The sequence below is a fragment of the Vipera ursinii genome (assembly GCF_947247035.1).
Source record: "Vipera ursinii genome assembly, chromosome: 1".
Lineage (NCBI taxonomy): Eukaryota > Metazoa > Chordata > Lepidosauria > Squamata > Viperidae > Vipera > Vipera ursinii.
In genome coordinates, this window is record NC_139512.1 from 183,262,433 (window position 1) to 183,285,828 (window position 23,396).

General features: G+C 42.8%; 1 protein-coding gene across 1 annotated transcript in view; it reads right to left on the reverse strand.

The window, feature by feature from the left end:
• ABCA12 (ATP binding cassette subfamily A member 12) overlaps positions 1-23,396 on the reverse strand; it is a gene marked incomplete at its 5' end in the record, with an annotated part of 290,957 nt that overhangs the window by 140,819 nt on the left and 126,742 nt on the right. Inside the window, 3 exons of the mRNA XM_083369575.1 lie at positions 9,679-9,793; positions 10,146-10,458; positions 13,368-13,547. Of these exons, the coding sequence (XP_083225701.1) occupies positions 9,679-9,793; positions 10,146-10,458; positions 13,368-13,547 (608 nt within the window). The remainder of the gene's footprint in view (positions 1-9,678; positions 9,794-10,145; positions 10,459-13,367; positions 13,548-23,396) is intronic.

The following is a 23,396-nucleotide window of genomic DNA, read 5'->3' on the forward strand; positions in this document are numbered from 1 at the left end:
ATGGAGCATGACCTAATAACCCCCTGCTCTACACCTAGAGAAGAGGCACCGGAATGGCAAGCCTTGTTAGCTGGTGCTAAATCCTCTTACCCTAGACAATTCTCCTAGGAGTCTACTCAGAATTTTGATGGGGCTCCCCTCCTTTTAGAGAAGGCTAATTTTGTGCATGATGACACCTCAAGCCATTGCAACAACCCTACAACTTCCCTTTGTATAAATCAAATTTTCTGATGAACTGCAAAAGATGATCCTCTCTCCATTATAACCTGGAATATAGGAGTTTGGACTGTACCATTGAAAGAACAACATTTTTTTTACTATATTTCACAATTTGACATTCTCTTTTTACAGGAAACCTGGGCCTCCACAGAGATACAGTTAAATGGATATTGGGTTAACTCTATCTCAGCAGTCCCAAGCAAGGTGGGTGGGAGAGCTAAAGGGGGCATTGTGACACTAGTGAATACATCCTTGCATTTTAAATGTGTATCACTGCCACCTCTTTAACCATGGGTTGTGACTACCTTACTCTTATTTAAACAGATGGAGATTTTGCTTTTTAATATCTACATTCCTCCACTCAATAGGAATAATTTGATCAACAAGTTTTGGGACGGTATAGAAGATTTTATCCTGGGCTGCTTAGACAAACACCCTACAGCAGCAATAATTATTGGGGGGGACCTAAATGCTAGGATGGGCCCAAACGATCAAGCATTATTTAATCAATTTAAGATTCATTATGATGAGAATGTACCAGGAGAACCCCTGCATTCCAGACAATTTAAAGACATCAAGCCAAATCGGGCAGGTCTGTGTGTAAGACAGATGACTGTATGTTTGGACCTTTGTATCCTTAACGGTTGCACATGGGATGATTACCCAGCAGATTATGTATTGGGGAGCAGGAAGAAAATCCACTGTTGATTATTGGGTAATATCATACGACCTCCTGAAATTCTTGCAGAAGATGGAGATTGGAAAGCGATCACTATCCACTAATCCTTACTCTTACATTACACCAGAAATTGTTAAGGGCGGGCTCAACCTACCTACCCAGGTTAGAGAACCAAAATACCCAGGTAAAAATTAAATGGACTGAGAAAAATGCAAAGGAAGTTACTAAATGGATGTTAGCTCCAGAAACTATAGAACGACGTACATCTCTACTAAGGAATAAGTTTGAAGGATCATACTTACAGGGGTTTGAAACTTTAATTTTAAATTTGAAATCTCTTCTCACTAACAGAATATTAGCTCAGTCCAAAAAAGCCAGTTTTAAAGAATAAAATATATAACGAGTACAGAAAAAGTAAAAATGTCCCTTCTAAGGATCACACTCACTACTTAAAGCAGTTGAAGGCACAATATAAGACACTTCTAAAAGAAAAGAAAAGTGCAGCTATGAAGGAGTCTTGACACAGACTAATTGCATCAGTCAGGACAAAAAAATATATCCCTTTTTTGGCACATCACCAGAGGATTGGGGAAATCCCCCCTACCTCCAACTAACCAGGTACTGATACATGTCTGGGAAGAATATTTTAGAGAGATATATGCAGACCCCGATTATGTAACTAAGGAGAGCCAAATTAGTTTGGACCAAATCCCTTGCTGGCCCCCTGTTACACCAGAAGAGATATCCCAGTTGATTGGAGCCCTCAAGACTAATAAGGCACCTGTTGCTGACAATGTCCTGCCAGAAATAATAAAAAATAATGCCAATTGGTGGGCTCCACTGATTTGTATCCGCCTAACCTAGCACAACACAAAATCCCGATTCTCCTACGTATATGCCGACGATGCTGCTATTATCTCACAAACTCCTGTAGGACTGAAGAGAGCAATTAGGGTAAATACTTGGCTATTGCAGACAGAACAAGTTGGTCCTTAACTTGGATAAATCAAAAATTTTAGTTTTTTGCTAAAAGACCCAGTCAATACTCCTGGAAAATACAAGGACATACCGGTAGTTTAGAACAGGTTAGAACATTTAGATACCTTGGGGTGGTTTTCCAATCGCAAGGGACATGGAAGGCACACTTGGATCATACATTGCAAACAGCCAATAGGTCCTCAAATGCAATTAAACATTTCTTTTATACAGGAGGAGGTCAATTAGTACCTGCTGCTTTAAAACTTTTCGAGGCCAAAACATTGACACAAATTCTATATGGGGCACAAATAGGAATCCTTGCAAAGAAAAACTTGCTAGAAACCATACAAACCAAATTCCTGCAGGCCATCTTAGCTGCACCCAAAGGAACTCCAAATGCCCAGTTAAGAATTGAGACAGGCATGCCTCAAATTCAGGTAAGAGCCTGGAAGTTGATGATTATTAATCCGCTTTAAAATGCATTTCTTTCCAGAGGGACTTTCCCCACTTGTGTTGACTGACAACTTCCCCTCCCCCTGGAAACAGGTGATAGATCACAAACTGGGCTCTTATGGGCTTTCATCAGTATTCTTAATGTCCCTAGGTTTTGACCAAGCAAAGTAAGTAGTAATCAATAGAATGAAGGACATGGAGTTCCAAGAAGAACTAAACAGGTTGGCTCTCCACAGTAGGGATAGAATCAAACAGGGTGTGTCTCCTGATCAGCTGATTCCCTTCCCCCTCAATTAAGTAAGATAACGGTCCAGTTATGTCAATGACTACCCCTTGTGACCATTTATCCCCCTGTCCATAGTTCCTTGTTCTGCTGTTTGTTTCTGCTTCAGGCCCAGTTGTTTGTGGCACTGACTCAGGCAATGCCGCACTTATGGGTTGTTGGGGTTCACTGGGCCGTCCAGGGGACTCTGTTGGGCTGCCTGGGGAACATGGTTCAGTTTCTGCTGTGCTACCTTGGGGAGTTGCTTCAGCTGCACTGATTTGTATTCCCATTCCCTCACCCCCTGGTGCTGCCCTTAACTGGTCATGACTGAATGCAATGTCTGGTGTAGTGATGCTCCTGTCATTGTTGGCCTGTACAATTTCAGGGGACCCAATGTGTCTCCTGATCAGCTGATTCCCTTCCCCCTCAATTAAGTAAGATAACGGTCCAGTTATGTCAATGACTACCCCTTGTGACCATTTATCCCCCTGTCCATAGTTCCTTGCCCAGACTGTGTCCCCAATATTTAGAGACTGGGTCAGAATGTCCAGTTCAGGTTCCGCAGGTAGCCTGTCAGGGTGTAGTCTGTCCAATTTGGTAGTTAGACGTCTGCCCCACCTCATTTCCGCTGGGCTTTTCCCTGTGGCCGTGCAAGGTGTCGTGTGTTGGGCCAACAGGAACTGAGCCAGTCTCTGATGCCAATTTCCCTGGATGATCCTTCTTAAGGCGTCTTTGGTTGTCCTGACGTTTCGTTCAGCCAATCCGTTGGAGGAGGGGTGGAAGGGTGCTGATGTCGCGTGCCTAATCCAGTTGGCCTTGAGGAAGTCCTGAAATTCATTGGATGTGAATTGGGGCCCATTGTCAGAAACAATTACGTCAGGTAACCCATTGGTGGCAAAGAGTCCCCGCAAGACCTGTATGGTTTTGGCTGAAGTCATAGACTTTACAGGCACGACCTCCAACCACCAGGAGTAGCTATCCACAACAACTAGGAATGTGAGGCCCTGGAATGGGCCTGCAAAATCAATATGAATGCGAGACCAAGGGTTCCTAGCCACTTCCCACTTATGTACAGGTGTGTGCGCTTGTTCCGGCCTAGACCGTTGACACTGATAGCACCCGGCTACTCTGTCCTCAATTGCTGTGTCTAACCCCGGCCACCATAAATGACTCCTTGCTAGGGCTTTCATCCGAACAATCCCTGGATGCCCCTCATGCAATTCCCCCATCACTGTGTTCCTATGGCCCTCTGGAATGACAACCCTATTTCACCACAGTATACAACCCAAGTGTGATGACAATTCATCCTTCCTTCTAAAGTACGGCATGAATTTGGGGTCGGGATTTTTGTTAGGCCACCCCCCCTGTACCCACGCTGCTATTCTGCTAAGGATGTGGTCTTTTCTGGTAGCTGCTGCAATGTCTTTGGCTGTCAGTGGGCATTCTGAGAGTTCCTGTAGAGACAGGATTTGGCCCACAGGTGCTGGGTCTGTGCCAGTATCTGCTAGTGGCAATCTGCTAAGGGCATCTGCATGCCCCATCTCTTTGCCAGGCCTGTGTTTAATAGAGAATGTGTAAGCTGAAAGGAAAATTGACCATCTCAGCATCCTAGGGGACATGATTTGGGGTGTCTGTTTATCTGTGGTGAATAGCCCTAGGAGGGGTTTATGGTCTGTGTATATTGTAAAGTTCCTACCATACAGGTAATCATGGAACTTTTTTATGCCTGCCACGATGGCCAAGGCTTCCCTGTCGATTTGTGCATAATTCCGTTCTGCTTTAGTCAAGGTCCTGGAATAATATGCAATAGGCCTCTGTTGACCCTGGTCGTCCATATGGCTTATGACTGCCCCTACTCCATAAGGAGAGGCGTCGCATGCTAGGAAGATCGGTTTGTTCTCAATGAAGTGGGTGACTGTGGAGTTACTGGACAATATGTCCTTCAATGTTTGGAAACTGCTTCTGTGCTTTTCCTGCCACTGCCAAGGGGTCTTTCTATCTAACAGCCTGTGTAAAGGTTCAGCAATGGCTGCTTTGTGAGGCAAGAAGGTGTGGTAGAAATTTATTAAGCCTAGGAAGGCTTGTAGTTCCGCCTTATTTTTGGGTTCAGGTGCTAATTTGATTGCCTTAATTTTTCCTTCAGTAGGGTGTATGCCCTGGGCATCAATTCTAAATCCTAAAAATTCAGTTGATTTTACACCTATGCAACACTTGTCTTTTTTTAATTTAAGCCCTGCATCCCTAAATTTCCCCAGTACCTGTTCCAGCCTGTCTGCTAAGATGTCCTCAGTTTTTCCAGCGATTAGGACATCATCGAAGTAAGGGCATACACCTGGAATGCCCTTCAGGGTCCTCTCCATCACCTCTTGGAAGATGCCTGGAGCTGCTGCTATTCCAAATTGAAGTCTGTGAATGCGGAACGCCCCCTTGTGGGTAACTATCGTTTGAGCCTCGGCGGCTTCCTTAGACACAGTGAGTTGCAAGTACGCCTGCGCCAAGTCGAGCTTGGCAAAAATGGCGCCGTCCTGGATTGTCGCGAGGACCTGCTTCACCGTCGGGACCGGGTAAGCGTGTTTTTTCATCGCTAAATTTAGGGTGGCTTTATAGTCGGCACAAATCCTCACATCCCCGTTCGGTTTAAGGGGTGTGACGATTGGTGTCTCCCAGAGGCCTCCCTCTATGGGTTCTAGGACGCCCTGGCCTACTAGCTTATCTAGTTCGGCCTCGATTTTTTGTTTAAGGGTGAAAGGCACCCTCCGGGCCTTAAGCCTGATGGGCCTAACAGCGGGGTCTAAATTAAAAGTAATGGGAGGTCCCTTGTATCTCCCTAACGACCCATCGAACACGTCTGCGAAGTTATCGCAGACAGTCTTAAGGGTCTTACTAGTAATTGTGTTAATTCCCCCTACCCAGATCCCCAGGGCCGGGAACCAATTGAGGCCTACTAGGCTGGTTCTCTGGCCCTCAGTGACTAAGAGGTCTAAAAATCCATTAAACCCCTTATATTTTACTTTAATAGTGGCCTCGCCTTTTAGTTCTATGGGGTTTTTTTGAAAATCGGCTAACTGTAGTTTAGTGGGTTTTAGGGGAATTCTACGGCCGCTTTTATTCTCAATGTATTTGAGGGTGTCACTGGAAATTATAGATACTGAGGCCCCCAAGTCCACTTCCATCTTGCAGGGAATGCCCTGCAGTTGGACTCCAATTTTTAATTTAGGCCTCAGGATGTGATTAATTCTAGGGGTGTGATTAACTCTAGGGGTTCCCACGTGGTTGATCCCCACCCCCGCCCCAGGGTTGGAAGTGCGTGCCTTGGGTCTTGGGGTCTCTCCGCCACTCCCTTCGGGGGTTACCTCACCTGAGGCCCATGCGTCGAGCTCGTGGAGATGGTTGTCGAGCGGTTGGCTTCGGCAAATGGCCTGGATGTAGCCCGTTTTTCCGCACCCTCGGCATTTCGCGGTTCAGAACCTGCAAGTTGCTCGGAGGTGGTTTCCACCGCAGCTGCCGCACCTCGCATCGGGGTCGCAAGGCCTGGTTTGGTTGTCCCTCTGGGGTCGTTGTGGTGCTGGAGGCTGCTGTCTTCTCCCTTGGTCGGGTCCGTCGGAGCATGAGGGTCTCGCCGCCATCTTCCCGAACCTTCAGGCAATTTCTGCAATGTTGGCTTCCCACTGGTAGTCCACCTCCATACCATCCACATGGCTCTCGAGGTTGATTTCAGCCGAGGCAGCCATGCTGTTATAGGGGGGGTCGCGTCTGCCTGTAGACTCGTACGTAAGTAGCTCGTCTAAGACTTCTTGCAGTGTACCCGTGGGCTTTGCGATTATCCGGTTTTGTAAGTGTTCATCTCGCAGCCCCAAAACTACTCGGTCCCTGATTCGAATTTCGAGGTTATCGTATTTGCAACGCAGGGCCGCTTCTCTGACTGCCGCCACAAACTGTGTGATTGACTCACCTGGCCGTTGGTTCCATTTTTCGAATATTCTCTGCCAAAACAGTCCGGACCTCTTTGGAGTAAAGTGGACCTTTAGTTGGCCAACAGGTCGGCGTACGACAAGCTGGAGACCGGCAAGGGCTGGCACAGGCCGACGGCAACCCGGTAAACCGGTGTGCCGCTAATGGTGAGAAGAGCCGCCGCTTTCTTCAGGTCCTCCGTTATTCCGTTGACCAGCATGAACCCTTCGACTTGGCCAACGTACTCCTCCCAGTCTTCGGGGTAGTTCGGGTCGAACTCCTTCAGGGATCCGACTTGCGCCATTCTGTGAGTCAGTTGCGGCAGTAGTTCGGTTGACTGTGATTCAAATTTCCCGCTTTCCGCTCAGCTGGCTTCTGCGGCTCCGCTGTTCCGCCGTCTATCCCACCTTCATCGCCACTGTTAAGTCCGGAATGACGAGCGTAGACAGCGAGGTTGAATAAGAGAACGTTTATTGAGTGCACATGGGTCAACTGGCTAGCAGCCGTTGAGCCCTATCTTATATACTAAGGTGCCTTTAAACATAACCAATCCCCGGCCCAGAATTTCCCGCCATGAATGTAACAACCAATAACTGCACCAGGTTTTCCCGCCTAGGGAAACCACTCCCATTAACTATGGACACAACAATCTGACCTTCCCAAAACAAAGAATACCTTTCTTCAGAGCCAAATTTAACATTCTCCCCTCAGCACTCCTCCAGGGCAGGTATAAGAGAACACCAATAACAGAATGGGTATGTATATGTAGTAAAGGAGAAGTCGAAGATATCTCACATGTTTTATTGTACTGTGAGTTATACCGAGGCTATAGGTCAGCATACATTCTCCCCTTATTAGAGAGATTGCCAGGAAGGGCAGACAATTTTTATGTAGACTTTCTCCTCCAGGACTCAAACCCTTCTACCACGCATGCAGTGGCAAAATTCTGTGTTGCTGCAATGTCCACGAGAAAAAAAATGGTTACAGAATGATAGTTGGCAACTTGTGCCAACTTTTTCGACATATCTCTAACAATTTTTAGAACATTATATTTACTCACAAACCTATCGGCTTCCCACTCGTGTAAACTAGGGAGTGACCCTAACATTTTGAGAACATGTATTTTCTTAACAGGGATGTTATTATTTATTATTAATGTAAGTGCTATTTTTTAACATATTGTAAAGGGTGTCGTCTATTGCTGGTCTATGACCATAATAAAGTTATATATTCACCTGTCATGCATAACACATTATATTGATTGCTTACCTGGATTGTAGCCTCCTAAAGTTTTCTTGCTTGCTATGCAAAATAGCTAAATGTCACGCCACCTATTGCCCACCTCAGGTCACGGGTATCTTGCAAAGCTTCTAGTTTCCTGTGCCAGCTATGTGGTTTTGGGTTTTCTTGTAAGTGAGCTATTCATGTACCCAACATCCTGGCTAAGTGGTTTCTGACTGATGAATCTGTGAATCTGTCTTGCTTGATTGTTTCTGTAGCCGCCCTCCCCTACCCCACACCTGCAGCCCCCCTCACAATGCTATCAAGTATGTCAACTGTTAGCAAGCTTGTACTGCAAATCCCCTATGAGCAGAAAGAAAAAGTTGTTAATTGTCTAAGAGTAAATGTTTCTCTCACAATTCATCTTCCTCACTCTCATGTCCATCACACCCACACCTGGCTCCTATTTCCACATATGACCCTTCTTCTGATCCCCAGGGCCTCATCTGCATGTATATACTTTCATCTGACCCTTCACAAGTGTGGACTCATTAAGGCAATGTAGAGCAGTACTATCGCTTTTCATGATCTTGATGCTATCCCTTTTCATGATCTTGATGCTATCCTCTCCCCTGCCCAGCCTAGGATAGCATTGGGTTTTTGGGAAGTTGCAACATGCCACTGGCTCATACTTAAGTGGTGATCTACTAGGTCAACAACATCCCACTCACAGTTACTACAGTTGAGCCAGGTGTTGCCTATTCTATACATTTACATTTGGTTTTTCCTACCTAAGTGTAGGACCTTACTTTTCTCACCATTGAACTGCATCTTTTGGATATTTTGTTCCTCTTTGCAGCAAAAAATGTACATGAATTGTTTGCTAACCTAGATTATCTGTATATTGATCCAATACATTAATTCTTATGTATTGTTTGATTGCTGTATTAAGTATATACATTTCTCAGCCTCTGCTATAATTGGAACAATCTGTAAGCCAAGTAATAACTAAAGCAGGCATGTCAAACTGCTGGCCCATGGGCCAGATGCATCACACTGAAACCGCACCTATCCTATTGCTGGCAATGGAGAAAAAGTCCCTATACATCACGTGACATCACATGATGTTGTGAGTTTGACATGCCTGAACTAAAGCTTACACCAGACATGTCAAACACAAGGCCCAGGGGCCAGATGCGGCCCGTGAAGTGGTTTCATGTGGCCCGCGAAGCCATTCTGGAAACAGTGAGGGAACGGCCCCCATTGCCTTGGCCCTGGCCCAGAGACCCTCCTTCTGCCAGAGACCCTCAGATCTGTCCGACTCCTGCCCAGGCCCCCATAGGCACCCTTGATGCAAACGATGTAGAGCTGGCCATGCCCATCCAGTAGGCCATACACACTCTAGTCACGCCCACCCAGTAGGCTATGCCCACCCTGCCCATACCCACCCGACCCCCTGAGGGCAACCGCAATGCTGATTCGGCCCTCAGTGAAATTGAGTTTGACACCCCTGGCTTACACTGTAGGCAAGATATGTGCTAAATGTGTATCCAATAGCAAACAAACATTTAGAGAGAAAGGCCAAGACATCAACTAGTAACACAATATTCAAATATTTTGCAGAAGACTAGCTCTATTATCCCCATATTGAAACTCTATGAGCAGCCTATCTAATCAATAAGTCTTTAATGTTCTCAGGACAATATCTACCTCACAGCCATGCCTCTAATAGCAATTCCCAGTGAATTTGCTTGCATTGTTTGGAGAGAAGATTGAATTTTTATTATCTCTGTGAACAAGTCAACAGAAAAATACTATGGTTGGATTCCCTCTGCATGTATCAGTCTAATTTTGCAGGATTGATATGCAAATAAAGTTCAGGCCCGGGCAAGTATTCAAAACTTCAGCCTACCTCATAAAGTCTCAGGTCTTTTTCTTGAACGAGCTTTTTCACAAAAGCTGCAATGAAAAGTATCCAAGCAGCCATTAATGTAAATGGAAGAGAGTAGGTCACACTAGTCAGAAACCTGTAAAAAGCAAAGTAATTATATAGGTAAAGGCAAAGTAGTTTCCCTTTGTGAATTATAATTAAAATAATTTTCAAAGTACTGTAAAAGCCTTTGAACAGTAAAAATGTTTTCTCTCACACACAGTCTATAATTAAAAAGTATTTGATCATTTTAAGAACAGAAATAATATTTTGCTATATGCAACTTTGGCCTACTTTGACAAATATCTCATGTCTTCCCTCAATGTCTAATCACTGATACAGAGATATGACTTTTTACACTGCAAAACATTGCATAATACAATATATATAGCTACTTTGCATGACTTCTGATCACTGATTTGATTTTTTTACAGTCATCATAGACTTACATGTCTTTATTGTAACAAGGATATGGTGTGGCCTGAACTTGGACAGCTATTTCTTCTGCACTTTTCCCAGTCTGTAGTTCAATTATTGCTCTATCAATGCTATCTTGGATGTAGACAAATGCTCGACTGTAAATTTGGCTTTGCGAGGCTGAATTATGTGGTCCCACTGTCCAAATTTTTTCTCGTATTCTTTTTGTTGTTTGAGAAATCTTGCTGCTCATTCGTATGGTATAATTAACTAATGGTGGAAGGGAAAGTCCACCAGATGTTATGTGTTTTCTTTTCCCACTTGAAGGTAACTTGAAAATCACACCTTTAATAAAGAGGGAGAAACATTTGCAATTATCAAATACTTAGTATATGATAAAAATGTATGTTTATATCTCAGCCCAAAAGAAGCTGCACACATCCTTGATGATCTATCAATTGAGAGAATAATAAAATAAAAATGAATAGTGTCAGTTATGTTGGTGTAATTTACATGTGACTCTCCATTTATTATGCCCCTGTCATGGACCGATCATCACCTCCTGCGGCTGGTCTTCCGTCTTGCCACCCCCCACCGTGGGGATGTGGAACCAACTAGATGGTACCACCCCAGACGCTTAATGGACCCTGACGGGTTCCAGGCAGCGCTGGGATCCCCACCTGCCTCCATCGCTCACAGCTCGGCGGATGCCTTAGTGGAAGCCTGGGAAAGGGCAGCCACTGAGGCACTGGACCGAGTTGTACCCTTGTGGCCCCTGACCCGGTGCAGATCCCATCGAGCTCCATGGTTCTCCGCGGAGCTCCGGGAGATGAAGCGTCGGAAACGGGGCCTAGAGAGCTGCTGGAGGTCCAGCCGATCTGAATCCGACCGGTTGCAGTTAAGAACCTATATTAGGTCTTATCTCGCAGCGATGAGGGCAGCGAGGTGCAATTACTTCTCTGCCCTCATCGCGTCCACAGATAATCGCCCAGCCGCCCTGTTTAGGGTGACTCGCTCCCTCCTTAATCAGGAGGTGAGGGAGGATCCCTTGCAGGGTCGTGCCGAGGAGTTTGGTCAACATCTGTCGGATAAAATCGCTCGGATTCGGACCGGTTTGGACTCCAGCTGGGCAGAGTCTGACGATCAGGACACGGGCGGTCTTGTCAATGTTATCTGGGAGGAGTTTGATTCTGTGACCCCTGATGAAGTGGACAGGATTATGGGGAGGTTGAGCTCCATCACATGTTTATTGGATCCGTGCCCTTCCTGGCTGGTTTATGCAGCCAGGGAGAGGACACGAGGCTGGTTCCAGGCGGTGATATTTGCTTCTTTGAGTGAGGGTAATTTCCCCACCGTCTTGAAGGAGGCGGTGGTGAGACCTCTCCTCAAGAAGCCTGCCTTGGACCCAGCTGTATTGAACAACTTTCGTCCAGTCTCCAACCTTCGCTTTCTTGCGAAGGTTGTTGAGAGTGTGGTGGCGCATCAGCTCCCTCTGGTCCTGGATGAAGCGGATTATCTGGACCCGTACCAATCGGGTTTCAGGCCCGGGTACAGCACGGAGATGGCATTGGTCGCTCTGGTGAATGATCTCTGGAGGGCCCGGGATAGGGGATATTCCTCTGTCCTAGTCCTATTAGACCTCTCGGCGGCTTTCGATACCATTGACCATGGTATCCTGCTGCGGCGTCTCAGGGGATTGGGAGTGGGAGGCACAGTTCTTCGGTGGTTCTCCTCCTATCTCCTGGGACGTTCACAGTCGGTGTTGGCAGGGGGGCAGAGATCGGCCCCTAGGTCTCTCGTTTGTGGAGTTCCTCAGGGTTCGGTTCTCTCTCCTCTCCTGTTCAACATCTACATGAAACCGCTGGGTGAGATCATTCGTGGTTTTGGAGTTGGGTATCATCAATATGCTGATGATACCCAACTTTTCATTTCGACCCCAAACCACCCCAGTGATGCCCTCGCTGTGATGTCCCGTTGCCTGGAGGCGGTTCGGGTCTGGATGGGGAGGAACAGACTTCAACTCAACCCTGACAAGACTGAGTGGCTGTACATTCCGGCATCCCGGGACATTCAAAATGTTCCATCACTTTCTATGGGGGGTGAGTCTTTACCCCCCGTAGATAGGGCTCGCAACTTGGGAGTCCTCCTAGATGCACGGCTTACCTTAGAAGATCATGTAGTAGCCGTGACTAGGGGGGGCTTTCGCACAGGTTCGCCTGGTGCATCAGTTGCGGCCCTATCTAGACCGGGATGCCCTGTGTACGGTCACTCATGCGCTCGTGACCTCTCGTCTTGACTATTGCAATGCTCTCTACATGGGGCTTCCCTTGAAGACCACTCGGAGGCTCCAACTGGTACAGAATGCGGCCGCGAGAGTTGTCTTGGGAGTTTCCTGGTACTCCCATGTTACACCTTTGCTCCGCGAGCTGCATTGGTTACCAGTTGTCTTCCGGGTGAGGTTCAAGGTCTTAGTGATGGTTTTTAAGTCCTTACATGGCATGGGTCCGGAATACCTCGGGGACCACCTGCTGCCGGCGTCGACTCCCCTCCGCCCCGTGCGTTCCCACAGAGAGGGCCTCCTCAGGGTGCCTCCAGTCAGAGAATGTCGGCTGGTGGCCCCCAGGGGGAGGGCCTTCTCTGTGGGCGCTCCGGCATTGTGGAATCAGCTGCCGGTTGAGCTCCGGATGGCACCGGATCTCTGCTCCTTCCGGCGCGGGTAAAAACCCATTTATTTGAACAAGCTGGCCTGGCCTGATGGGGAGTTATTTAGGGTTTTAATATTTATATATATTTTCTATTGTTTTTACTGTGGGCAATAATTTAATTCTTTTTTAACTTTTGTATTTTTGTAGTTTTATGATATGCCCTGTTCACCGCCCTGAGTCCTTCGGGAGAAGGGCGGTATAAAAATTTAATAAACCTAAACCTAAACCTAAACTTCTGTAACTATTACTATGGTTTCATTCAACCCAAATCCTATACCTGTTATTATGAAACAGAAGTATTTCCAGAGGGCTGCAGTGAAATGATGTAGTGTGGTGGTTTTTGCACCTATGCATTCCAGGATAGTTTATTTGTTGTAAAATAATTTAATTTGTTGAAAATGAAAAACATGTCACATGTGCATTAATTTGATCATATGAGTACTTTGAAATTATGGGCATGGTAGTTTAGCTCGAATAATATGTCTGATCTTGATATTTCTTTAAAAGTTCCAGTGGGGAAAAAATCGAAATCCATACAATGTTACTTACTTGCCAAAAGTTCATTTCTTAGAAACAGATCTTTTGCCATCATCTCCATTTCCTCTACTGTTCTGCCTGGCTGAATGCGATCAAGCAGCACACATGAAGAGGCATTTATTGATAGTCTTGCTAAAATGATAAGTTGATTTATTATGTCAGTGTTATTCTGTAGTTCCAAACGTATATCATCTGAAATAAAAGAAATCAAGCAAGAAAAAATTAATCTTCAAATTATAATGTTTTACCTTCTTTAAAAATTCACACACATCCCCCAAATTATCAAAAATTAGTTTAATAAATTTAGATATGAAACTCCTACAGCTTTAAACACTCTACTCTTTGTCAATAATTTGTTCTCTTAAAATGTTATTACTATTAATAATAATAAATAAAATACATAAGATATGATCTGCAGATGTGATCTGTCTCAGATTATAGATACAGAAATTTTCTATAAATGTTCATCCTTTCCTTACTACCTGTATGCATTTTTTTCTTTACCCAGCTTTCTACAGATATATATACGGTGTACATATAGTATATACATTCACACAAACACACACATAACTATACTCTTGCATATACACCAGGGGTCTTCAAACTTGGCCCTTTTATGACTTGTGGACTTCAACTCCCAGAATTCCTCAGCCAGGCACGCAAATACTCATATAGCAGATTTGGTTTTGTTCAGAGATGCTTTACTAATGGTCAGGTTTGCTTTACAAATGGCAGTTTCTCAGAAACTTAACAATATTTAATAGGAACATAAGGAGTCACAGGACCAGATTTTGTGAGAAAGTTTTTGGCCACAATTGTTGGTTATCCTTTAAAATGAGATGTAGCTTATAATTCATTTTAAATTTATATGACAAAATAATACAATTAAACCCTTCCCAGAATTCTGTGCAATACAATGACTGTTTAACTGTTCCTGTTAAACAAATCTGAAACAATTTCATGGAAGACAGTGCTACTGAAACTAATCAAAGACTCTTTTTAGGCGACATGTCTTCACACATTGGTATAGTGACCACATGTCCTTTATTATAAAGGGCAGTCCTTTATTCAGAAAACAGGCCTTTCGATTTATTTACTTTATCCTTCATTTTGGTTATTTAACTTTAATCATACAAACGGAAACATTCATGTGAAAAATGTGAAAATTATTTTTCAAAATAATATTACATATTGTGTATAGTACTGTTTGATTTATGACATTTTAATACAATATGTGTTTTTGTTAAATTTTTGTTGGTTTTGCTATTGAATTTTCCTTTGTAAAGCAACCATCATTATCTAAATACTATGTGCCGCAGAGAGTAGTGGTGCAATGGGTGATTGCAGGGGCTGTAGGGGGACTGCAGCTGTAACCTTAGCTGTTTTCTTGCAGACATTTCATTATCTAACATTACTTAACGTCATTGGTGCATAATGCATATGCATTTCATAAAATTGTGAACAGTGCAATGAAGGGAAAGATTGAAACTTGAGAATGATAAAAACAAGGTCAGGAATATCTAGTTTAAAGTAGACCACAACCTACTCCTTGATAAGCTGGAAAAAAATGGAATAGACAACATCACCACCAGATGGATCTGTAGCTGGCTGGCAAACCATACTCAATGAGTAGTCCTTAATAACACTATACCCACATGAAGAGAAGTAAGTAGTGGGGTACCACATGGTTCCATCCTAGGCCCAATACTCTTCAATATTTATTTTTTTTATTTTTGTATTTTAATTCCATTTATATCCCGCCCTTCTCCGAAGACTCAGGGCGGCTTACAAGCTTAGCAGTAGCCTTCATTCTATGTATATGCCTGCTTATTAGGGCTTTCACACACACCCCAAGCGGCATTATTACAAAGTCAGCTTATTGCCCCCAACAATCTGGGTCCTCATTTTACCTACCTCGGAAGGATGGAAGGCTGAGTCAACCTTGAGCCTGGTGGGATGCGAACCTGCACTAATTGCTGGCAGCTGGTGTTACTTAAGGAGGCATTAGCCCACTGCTCCACCAAGGCTCTTCATCAATGACTTAGATGAGGGAATTGAAGGGGAACTAATCAAATTTGCAGATGACACCAAACTGGCAGGAGTAGCAACAGCCCAGAAGACAAGCTCAGAATCCAAAAAGATCTTGAAAAACCTGAACAATGGGCCCTATCCAACAAAATAAGCTTCAATGTGGAGAAAAGCAAAGTTTTACATTTAGGACAACTCATCAGGACGGCTTTAAACTAAAACTGAGGAGGAAGGGTGACCAACCTCTAGAATCTCTAGAACTCAAAACTAATCACAAATCCCTGTTCAAAAGAAACAGGTCTACAAAAAGAGTAGGGGGAGTTGCACTATATGTAAGAGAACACTACATATCTACAGAAATGCACCTGACTCTCTCCAGAATGTATATGGGTCAATATAAAAGAGAAAAAAGTGACATTTCCATAGGTGTATATTACAGGCCACCCAACCAACCAGAAGATACAGATGAACTCTTTGCCAACCAGTTAACAAATGTATACAGGAAGCACACCACAGTAGTAATGGGAGATTTCAACTATCCAGACATCAACTGGGAGACAAACTCTGCAGTGAGCAGGAGACCAAAGAGATTCCTAACCAACCTAACTGACAACTTTGTCACCCAAAAGGTGGAGGAGGAAACTAGACACAAAGCTATACTGGATTAATCCTTACAAATAGAAAAGAAGTGATAGAGGGAATCGAAATTGCCTGAAACTTGGGTGAAAGTGACCACGTCATATTGGAATTTAATATAATGCAAACACTAGCAATAGAAAAGAATCCAACCAATGTCCTAAACTTCAAAAGAGCTGACTTTGACAAGCCCAGAGAGAACCTAGGAAAGATCCCAAGGATGAAAATCCTAAAGGGAAAAACAACCCAAGAAGCATGGGAAACCTTGAAAAACACGATCACAAAAGCCCATATCAGCACAATACCATTGAGTAAGGGAAAAAAAAAAGAAATCCAGGAAGAAACCAGCATGGGTGCACAAAGATCTCACTAACAAACTAAAAGACAAAAAGGACAAATACCAAAAATGGAAAGAGGGGCACATAACCAAGGCCAATTATCAGCAGACAGTCAGAACATGCAAAGAAGAAGTCAGGAAAGTAAAGGCTCAGAATAAACAAAGACTTGCAACAGAAATCAAGGATAATAAAAAAAGTTTCTTCCAACACATTAACAACAAGAAAAAAATTAAGGAAACTGTAGGCCCACTAAAGAGAAAAGATGGCAAGGAAATTACAGGCGACAGGGAGAAAGCTGAATATCAGTCTTCACACAAAAAGAAACCATAGCCCAACACACCAAAAAAAACCACAACAACAACAACTGCAAAAGGCATACTAGAAACAAAATACTACTTTACAATGCCTTGGTAAAGCCACTCCTAGAATACTGCATCCAGTTTTGGTCACCACGATGTAAAAAAGATGTTGAGACTCTAGAAAGGGTACAGAGAAGAGCAACAAAGATGACTGGGGCACTGGAGGCTAAAACATACAGGGAACGGTTGCTGGAATTGGGTATGTGTAGTTTAACGAAGAGAAGGGTGAGGGGTGACATGATAGCAGTGTTCCAATATCTCAGGGGCTACCACAAAGAAGAGGGAGTCAAGCTATTCTCTAAAGCACCTGAAAGCAGGACAAGAAGCAATGGATGGAAACTAATCAAGGAGAGACTAAGGAGAAACTTCCTGACAGTTAGAACAATTAACCAGTGGAACAACCTGCCTCCAGAAGTGGTGAATGCTTCAACACTGGAAGTTTTTAAGAAGAGACTGGCCAGCCATTTGTCTGAAATGGTATAGGGTTTCCTGCCTGAGCAGGCGGTTGGACTAGATGACCTCCAAGGTCCCTTCCAAATTATTATTAAAATCAAAACAAGCAAGAAAATGGTAAGAGAACACCTATTCAATCTTGATGAATACAAATCACTAGGACCTGACAGATTACATCCCAGAGTTCTGAAAGAGCTGGCAGATGTTATTTCAGAACCATTGTACAACATTTTCCACAAATCCTGGAGCACTAGGGAAGTACCCAAGGATTGGAAAAGGGCTGGTGTGGTCCCCAACTTCAAAAAAGGAAAAAAATGGACCCAGGCAACTATAGACCAATCGGTTTAACATTAATACCTGGGAAGATCCTACAAAAGATAATAAAAAAATAGATCTGCGAACAACTACAAGCAAAGAAAGTCGTAACCAGCAGCCAGCATAGGTTTGTTAAAAACAGATCGTGCCAAACCAATCTAATCTCATTCTTCAATAAAGTGACACCAGCGAAACACAGTGGATGTAGTATACCTAGATTTCAGTAAGGCATTTGACAAAGTAAACCACAACCTACTCCTTGGTAAACTAGAAAAAAAGTGGAATAGACAACATCACTACCAGATGGATCTGTAGCTGGCTGACAGACCATACTCAACAAGTAATCCTCAATGGCACTACATCCACATGGAAAGAAGTAAGCAGTGGGGTACCACAAGGTTCCGTCTTAGGCCCAGTACTTTTCAAAATCTTCATAAATGACTTAGATGAGGGAATTGAAGGGGAACTCATCAAACTGTCAGGAGTAGCCAACACCTCAGAAGACAAACTCAGGATCCAAAAAGATCTTGACAAACTCGAACAATGGGCCCTATCCAACAAAATGAGTTTCAATGTGGAGAAAAGCAAAATCTTACTATTAGGCAGGAAAAATCAAAGGAACAAATACAGATTGGGCGAGACCTGGCTTGGAGGCAGTAACTTGAGAGGGACCTTGGAGTCCTGGTGGACAATCACTTAACTATGAGCCAGCAGTTTGTAGCAGCAACCAAAAATGCTAATACAATCCTGGGTTGTATAAACAGAGGCATACAATCAAGATCACACAAGGTACTAGTACCGCTTTACAAAGCCCAGGTAAGACCACACCTGGAAAACTGCAGCCAATTTTGGTCACCATATCACAAAAAAATGTTGAGAGTCTGGAAAAAATTCAGAGAAGAGCAAATAAGATGATCAAAGGCCTGGAGACCAAAACGTACAAAGAATGACAGTGGAACTTGGGTTTGGCCAGTCTAAAGAAAAGAAGAAATAGGGGAGAGCTGATAGCAGTATTCCAATATTTGAGGGGCTGTCAGAAAGAAGAGGGGGTCAGGTTGTTCACCAGAGTACCAGAAGGAAGAACGAGAAACAATGGTTGGAAGCTGATCAGAGAGAGAAGCAACCTGGAATTAAGGAGAAACTTCCTGACAGTGAGGACAATCAACCAGTGGAACAGATTACCCCGAGAAATCATGGGCACTTCATCGCTGTAAGTTTTTAAAAAGAGACTGGACAATTACCTCTCTGAGATGGTATAGGTCCTCCTGCTTCAGCAGGGCGCTGGATTAGAAGACCTCCAAGGTCCCTTCCAGCTCTATTCTGTTCTGTTCTGTTCTGATGAAGATTTGAATATAACCCTCTCAGCACAATTGGAAAAAGAGTGCCAAGTAAATTCACAATTTTTAAGAGGTCAAATTTTGGATTTTTCTTCATGGATACTAACAAGGTTGAGAATCCTTTGAGAAAAACGATATGATAGACATCTCAGAGAATAAGATTTGATTCTACAAGGAAGTGCTCCGAGTTAATCTACTTTTAACAGAACAACTTTTTTTCATGGATATTAGCAAGATTGAGAATTTCTTAAAGAAAAGAGACTTGATAGACATTCTTGAGAAGAAAAAGACTTTATTCTATGAAGATAAGTTTGTAAAATATTATTGATCAAATTTGAAAATAAAAGAAGAAATCCATGAGAATAAATTTGAGAGAGAGATTTAAATCCAATGAGCTAATTGGAGTTAACTGGATATTTATTGATGTGATATATATAATTGAATGAAAGCTTTAATGTAGATTTGTGTGGGGTTATATTATATATAATAGTTGAGTAATTTTTAAAGTTTGTAAAATATCATTGAAAGTGAACTTTAAAGTATGTATGTTAAGAGGAAGTTTAAAAAATAAAGTAGTGTTAAATTATATTATGAAGCTGCTGCGTTATCAGGAATAAGTGATTGGATTAATTTGACACAAGGGAGATTATTAAATCTTGAGGGCCATGACTTGTTATTTGGCTGGCATGCATATTTGTTGTATGATAAGAAGGTAGATAATGTGTTTAAAGTGCATATTTTAAGACAGGCATTGTTGAGAGTTTGGAAGAAGTATAGACATAAGTTAGACTACAAGATGCCGTTGTGGGCAATCCCAAAACACGCAATCGAAAACATAAATGTTGGCTTCAAACATGATGTGATTACGTATAAGGAGATTTTAAGCTTGGAAAGAAATGTCTGGTGTTTGAAGGCGTACAATTTCTTGCGAGATGAGAAGATCGTTCAAACTTGGTTTCAATATACTCAGTTACGGGCCAGGTGGAAAGAAGATCAGAAAATTGGTTTTTCAATGACCGATGAAAATTTGATAAAGCAAATTAGAAACCAGGGTCCAGCACATATCAAACGGATATATCTTGCATTGATAGAAATTGACTCAGAAACAGAACTTGTTAAAGATTGTATGATAAAATGGGCTCAGAATATTCAAGAAGTTATTACAATGGACACGTGGGAAAAGATCTGGGTGAGGAACGTAAAATTTACGCAAGCCCAAAACCTAAGAGAGAACTTTTATAAAATGTTTTATAGATGGCATCTAGACCCTAAAAAGCTTGCAAGTATGTATCCGAATTATCAGCCTAAATGTTGGAGGTGTGGTGGTGAAGATGCAACGTATTTTCATATATGGTGGACCTGCAAAAAGGTTAAGGCTTTTTGGATAAAAATTTGGTGGAATATGCAGAAGATCTTTAAGCAAAGGATAAAGTTTTGTCTGCAATTGTTTTTGTTGGGCATAATTACAGAAGCTACTGTGGTGGACGTTAAGTTGATGCTGAACTTAATTACAGCAGCAAGACTTTTAATAGGTCAATATTGGAAAAAGGAGGAACTGCCGACTATAGAAGAATGGACTCTAAAAGTTCCTGACCTGGCGGAAATGGCAAAGATTTCGGCTTACCTGAAAGATCATTCGCAAGAACGTTATATTATGGAGTGGAAAAAGTGGATTGATTATATTCAGAATAAATATGGGACTAAGAAATTTCATTTAGCATTTGAGTAAGTTTCCTTTTCTGTTTCCTTTTCTTTTTATATGTAATATTAATATTGCTTGTAATCATTTTATATGAGCTAGAGGGTGATAGAATTAATAGTTTATTGTTGTTAGCATATGGATGCTTATGATTGTTTTTTGTTTTTATACCCTGTATTTAGCTCTGGGAAGTCGGGGGGGGAGGGGGGAATGGGTGGGAGGGATAGGGAGGGTTAGGTAGGGGTGGGGGAGGGGGGATTGTTAAAGTTAAAATGTACTGTAAAACTTTTCAATTAAAAAAAATAAAGTAGTGCTTATTGTTTTAAAAAACAGAAAAAGTGTTTTCTCCCTTTAGGATTAAAAAATCTGAAATAATATAGGGAATTTCTTTAATATCAATTATGACAGTTTATAAAGATTAATGAGTAAACAGAAGCATATGCTATTTCCACAGCAAGGAGAAGCAGAGATGGTTAAATTGACTCTTTTATCCAGAGAAGAGAATATATTTAATTTTGTTTCCATTTGGAAATTGCTTCTGGATTTTGTAATTGCCATGGAAAAAAAGAAAAATGAAACTTAGATTTTTTTTTGCTTATTACATAGGTTTGTTGCTATAGAAATGGCTAGTATATACTGTTGTGTAGAAGTAAAAAATTAAGGTTTTAATGGCGCTATCTTCTACTATGTTAAAGAGAGTTGGAAGTCGGTGCCTTTTTCTTTCCTTTTCCGTCTTCACACCATATTTTCTCTTTTTCCCCTCCCCCCAGTTTTCTATTACTTTTTTAAATATCTCTTTGTATTTCATACTTTGATGAATTAATTAAAATGTATATATAGTTAAAAAGAATCTGATGTAGCTTTTTAAAAAGACAAATGCTTCTTGAGGATATATTAATAATTAATAATTCCACTCCATTTAATGTTGGTCAATATTCATATTATGTCCAGTTGAAGAAAAATTAAAACGGGTTTATAGAAAAGCAATGAGAATGATCAAGGATCAGAAGCTTTTTCCTATAAAAAATTGAAATAATTGCACCAAGGGTGCTTTTTCAAAAGGAACTGGACTTTGTTTTTCCTTGAATACATTTTGCTTCTCATCCAAGAAGCTTCTTCAGAACCGAAGAAGCTTCTTGGATGAGAAATGAAATGTCTTCAAAGAAAAACAAAGTCCACTTGCCTTTTGAAAAAGCACCTTTGGTACAACCATGACATGGATGACTGAGAATCTCCATAGACATTGAAATAATTGCCGTTTTAAACCTTGAGACTACAGGGTGGCAGAGGGGTGAGGATAGGATGGTACTTGTCAAAGATATCACATGGAAGCAAACAAAACCTATTTTCTGTCTCTCCATACAGAGACCCCAGAATAAGAACTTTAAATTACAGGAAGGAAGATTGAACACTTAAAACAAATTTCCTAGAGTAACAGTAGTTTGACAGTGGAATTGGGAAAGTATAAGTACATTGCTATCATGTTGGCCCTAGTCCTTCTTTTCACTAGATTAGATATATCCAATTCCTGCAACCGTTCTTTATATGTTTTAGCCTTCAGCCCCCTAATAATTTCAGTTGCTCTTCTCTGCACTCTTTCCAGAGTCTCAACAACTTTTTTATATTGTGGTGACCAAAACCAGATGCAGTATTCCAAGTGTGGTCTTACCACTTCACGTGATCTTGATTCTATCCCTCTCTTAATACAGCCTAGGATTGCATTAGTTTTTTGGCAGCTGTAGCATACTGCTGATTCATATTTAAGTGATTGTTCACTAGGACTATAAGATCTCTCTTACAGTTACTGCTACTGAGCCAGGTTTCACCTAATCTGTACCTGTACATTTGGTGGTTTGGGCCTTACTTTTTTCTATAATTTCATTTTGTTAGATAGGGACCAAATCTGTTGAGACCCATCTGAATCTTAAGGCTATCTTCTAGGGTGTGCACTATTCTTGCCAGCTTGGTGTTATCTGCAAATTTGAGGAGTTTATTTATTTATTTATTTATTTATTTATTTATTAGTTTTTATAAACCGCCCTTCTCCCGAGGGACTCGGGGCGGTGTACAGAGGAAGGACGAAGAATACAGACCGAACAATAAAATAATAAGAAACACTAATGAACACAAACTGGGACCCCAATTAACGCTATCATGCCAGGCCAGCCTGCTGGAACAAAAAAGTTTTTAAGTCGCGACGGAAGGTACGGAGGTCAGGGGCCATCCGGATTTCAGTAGGTAAGGTGTTCCAGAGGGCTGGCGCACCCACTGAGAATGCCCTCCCCCTGGGGGCCACCAGCCGACATTCCTTGAGCGGTGGCACCCTGAGGAGGCCCTCTCTGTGGGAGCGCACAGGACGGTGGGGTGCTGACATCGGCAGAAGGTGCTCCCGTAGGTAGTCCGGACCCATGCCATGTAGGGCTTTGAATGTCATTGTTAGCACCTTGAACTTCACACGGAAGGCAACCGGAAGCCAGTGCAGCGCACGGAGGAGAGGTGTGATATGGGAGTATCGGGAGGCTCCCAAGAGTGTCCGTGCCGCCGCACTTTGCACCAGTTGAAGCTTCCGAGTGGATCTCAAGGGCAGCCCCATGTAGAGAGCGTTACAATAGTCTAGGCGAGATGTCACAAGAGCATGGGTGACTGTACGTAAGGAATCCAGGTCTAGATAAGGCCGTAGTTGGCGAACTAGTCGAACCCGGGAGAAGGCCCCCTTGGTCACAGCTCCAATGTGGTCTTCCAGGGAGAGCTGCGAGTCTAGGAGGACACCCAGGTTGCGGGCCCTATCAGCAGGGGGAAGTAACTTGTCCCCAATGTTAAGCAGTGGGACGTTCTGAATCTCCTGGCTTGCCGGTACGTACAGCCATTCAGTCTTG